We start from the raw sequence: 1,813 nt of genomic DNA, 5'->3' as shown, positions 1-1,813 counted from the left end.
ATACTGAAATAAAAATTAGTAAGCTAAATCCATATTTTGGAACATGCAAAATGTAAATATTTTGACTTTACAGTCCAATCAAGAGACTGAATAATGATACAGTCTGAGTTTGCCTACCATTTCTAAGTCACTGACCAGACACTATGCAATAAATAAATCAGAACATAAAAAATAGTGATATTTCATTTTAAAAATTAAGTATTCCAAAGGACCTAAATCAAACGCAATATCTTTAGCAACTCCCCAAATTCCACAATCCTACAGTTAGAAAGGCTAGAAGAGCTGGGTAAAAAAATAGAAAAACATTTTGGAAGAAAAAACCTGGTGGAAAGAACAATACAAAAAACAGCTGTGGCAGAAACTTGTACTCTGGTGGTTTTGCAAACTAAAAATATGATAGGCAACCATCTACCACCTTATCAACACAGTACAAACACTAATACCTGTGTACTAATCTCATCATTCACATATGACTGGACCATGGGTGGTCTCCTTCCTCGAGCACTCTAGAAACAGCATTTATCCAACATTTAAAAAAAAAATATGAAGACTATTGAAATTCTTTTACGGTAAAGATGACCATTTTCTTTTTAGAGAAATGTATATGAATATGTATCTACCATATGTCACTGAAATTCCAGATATAAATGGTTTGGTTATTGTAATACCTACACCACAGAAACGTCCCGTTTTGCATGAAATGATTGTAAGGAGCAACAACATGCCTTCGATGTCAAGTCCCCAGATACAAGGAAGGAGGGCAATATACAAGTGATCATGATGACCAAATTCCATGGGGCTGAGAATCAGGAATCGCCCGCAGTCTGACACTCGAGCTGGGCTACCAGACAGTTACAGGTAGATTTTGCATTTACAGGTCAGAAAATAAAGTTATTAATCAATCTCCAAGTCTATTGGGCCTCTGTATGAAATTTTTTTTTTCTCTCTCTCCAAAATTTGAAAACTTTAATCTAGAACACATCAACAGAGGGACAAAAGAAAAAGTACATTTTAATAAATTGCACTCATCACTCTACTTTAGGAGTAATATCACTACAAACTCACATTATAATATGAGTACCAGGAAAAGAATACAAACTAGTAACAGTCACTTGCATAGACTTACATTCGCCACTTTGGGTGATCAGGGAATTCCACAACCAGGGTATCTTCACTCTGTGGTGTGCCCACTCGATGATAATACAGCTTTTGGTTTTCATCACTTACAACCTCTGTGCCATCCGCAACTCCTGCATGTTCTACATATCTCTGTGTAGGATGTAGAACAAATATTAATACACTTTAGTATAATGGTAATTCACTGGTAAGTACAGATATGAATAAGGTAAGCTATATTCATCAAATAACTTACCCCATAAAATATGCCTTTGTGGTCATGTGTCCAGGCTATGCTGGAGAATTTCACCTTCTCCAGTACCTCAGGGAAATCTTCTCCACTTGCTACCTGTGGAATCAGAATCATTCTAAGATCTATTGCATTATAAAGTCTCACTGAAGCGTGAACAATATATCTAACCCTAGTCATAATACCATTAACATGTTCCGTGAAAAAGAAGACGACGACGACTTGGCACTTTTGTTGACAAAATACTTGGACACCTATAACTCAATATCTAAGGAGCATAATACTGCAAATGCTATAATAAAACAAAAATTTGAAGTTATGAATTTCTAAATATGAATAACCTCTGGGTCACATGCAAAATAAAATGATGCATCGTGACCCACAGGTGGGTTGTGTCACACAAAATACATTAAATCCTAATGATACTCTTATACTTAAATGGCACAA

The 1,813-nt window shown here is 35.5% G+C and overlaps 1 protein-coding gene across 1 annotated transcript in view; it reads right to left on the bottom strand.

Annotated features, from left to right (window-relative positions):
* Positions 1 to 1,813, bottom strand: part of LOC119586313 (prolyl endopeptidase-like) — a gene marked incomplete at both ends in the record, with an annotated part of 21,535 nt that overhangs the window by 18,554 nt on the left and 1,168 nt on the right. The window contains 2 exon segments of the mRNA XM_037935026.1: positions 1,127 to 1,269; positions 1,373 to 1,465. Of these exon segments, the coding sequence (XP_037790954.1) occupies positions 1,127 to 1,269; positions 1,373 to 1,465 (236 nt within the window).

This window comes from Penaeus monodon, chromosome 21 (genome assembly GCF_015228065.2).
Source record: "Penaeus monodon isolate SGIC_2016 chromosome 21, NSTDA_Pmon_1, whole genome shotgun sequence".
In the NCBI taxonomy this organism is placed as follows: domain Eukaryota; kingdom Metazoa; phylum Arthropoda; class Malacostraca; order Decapoda; family Penaeidae; genus Penaeus; species Penaeus monodon.
This window is presented reverse-complemented; position numbering and strand designations above follow the sequence as displayed.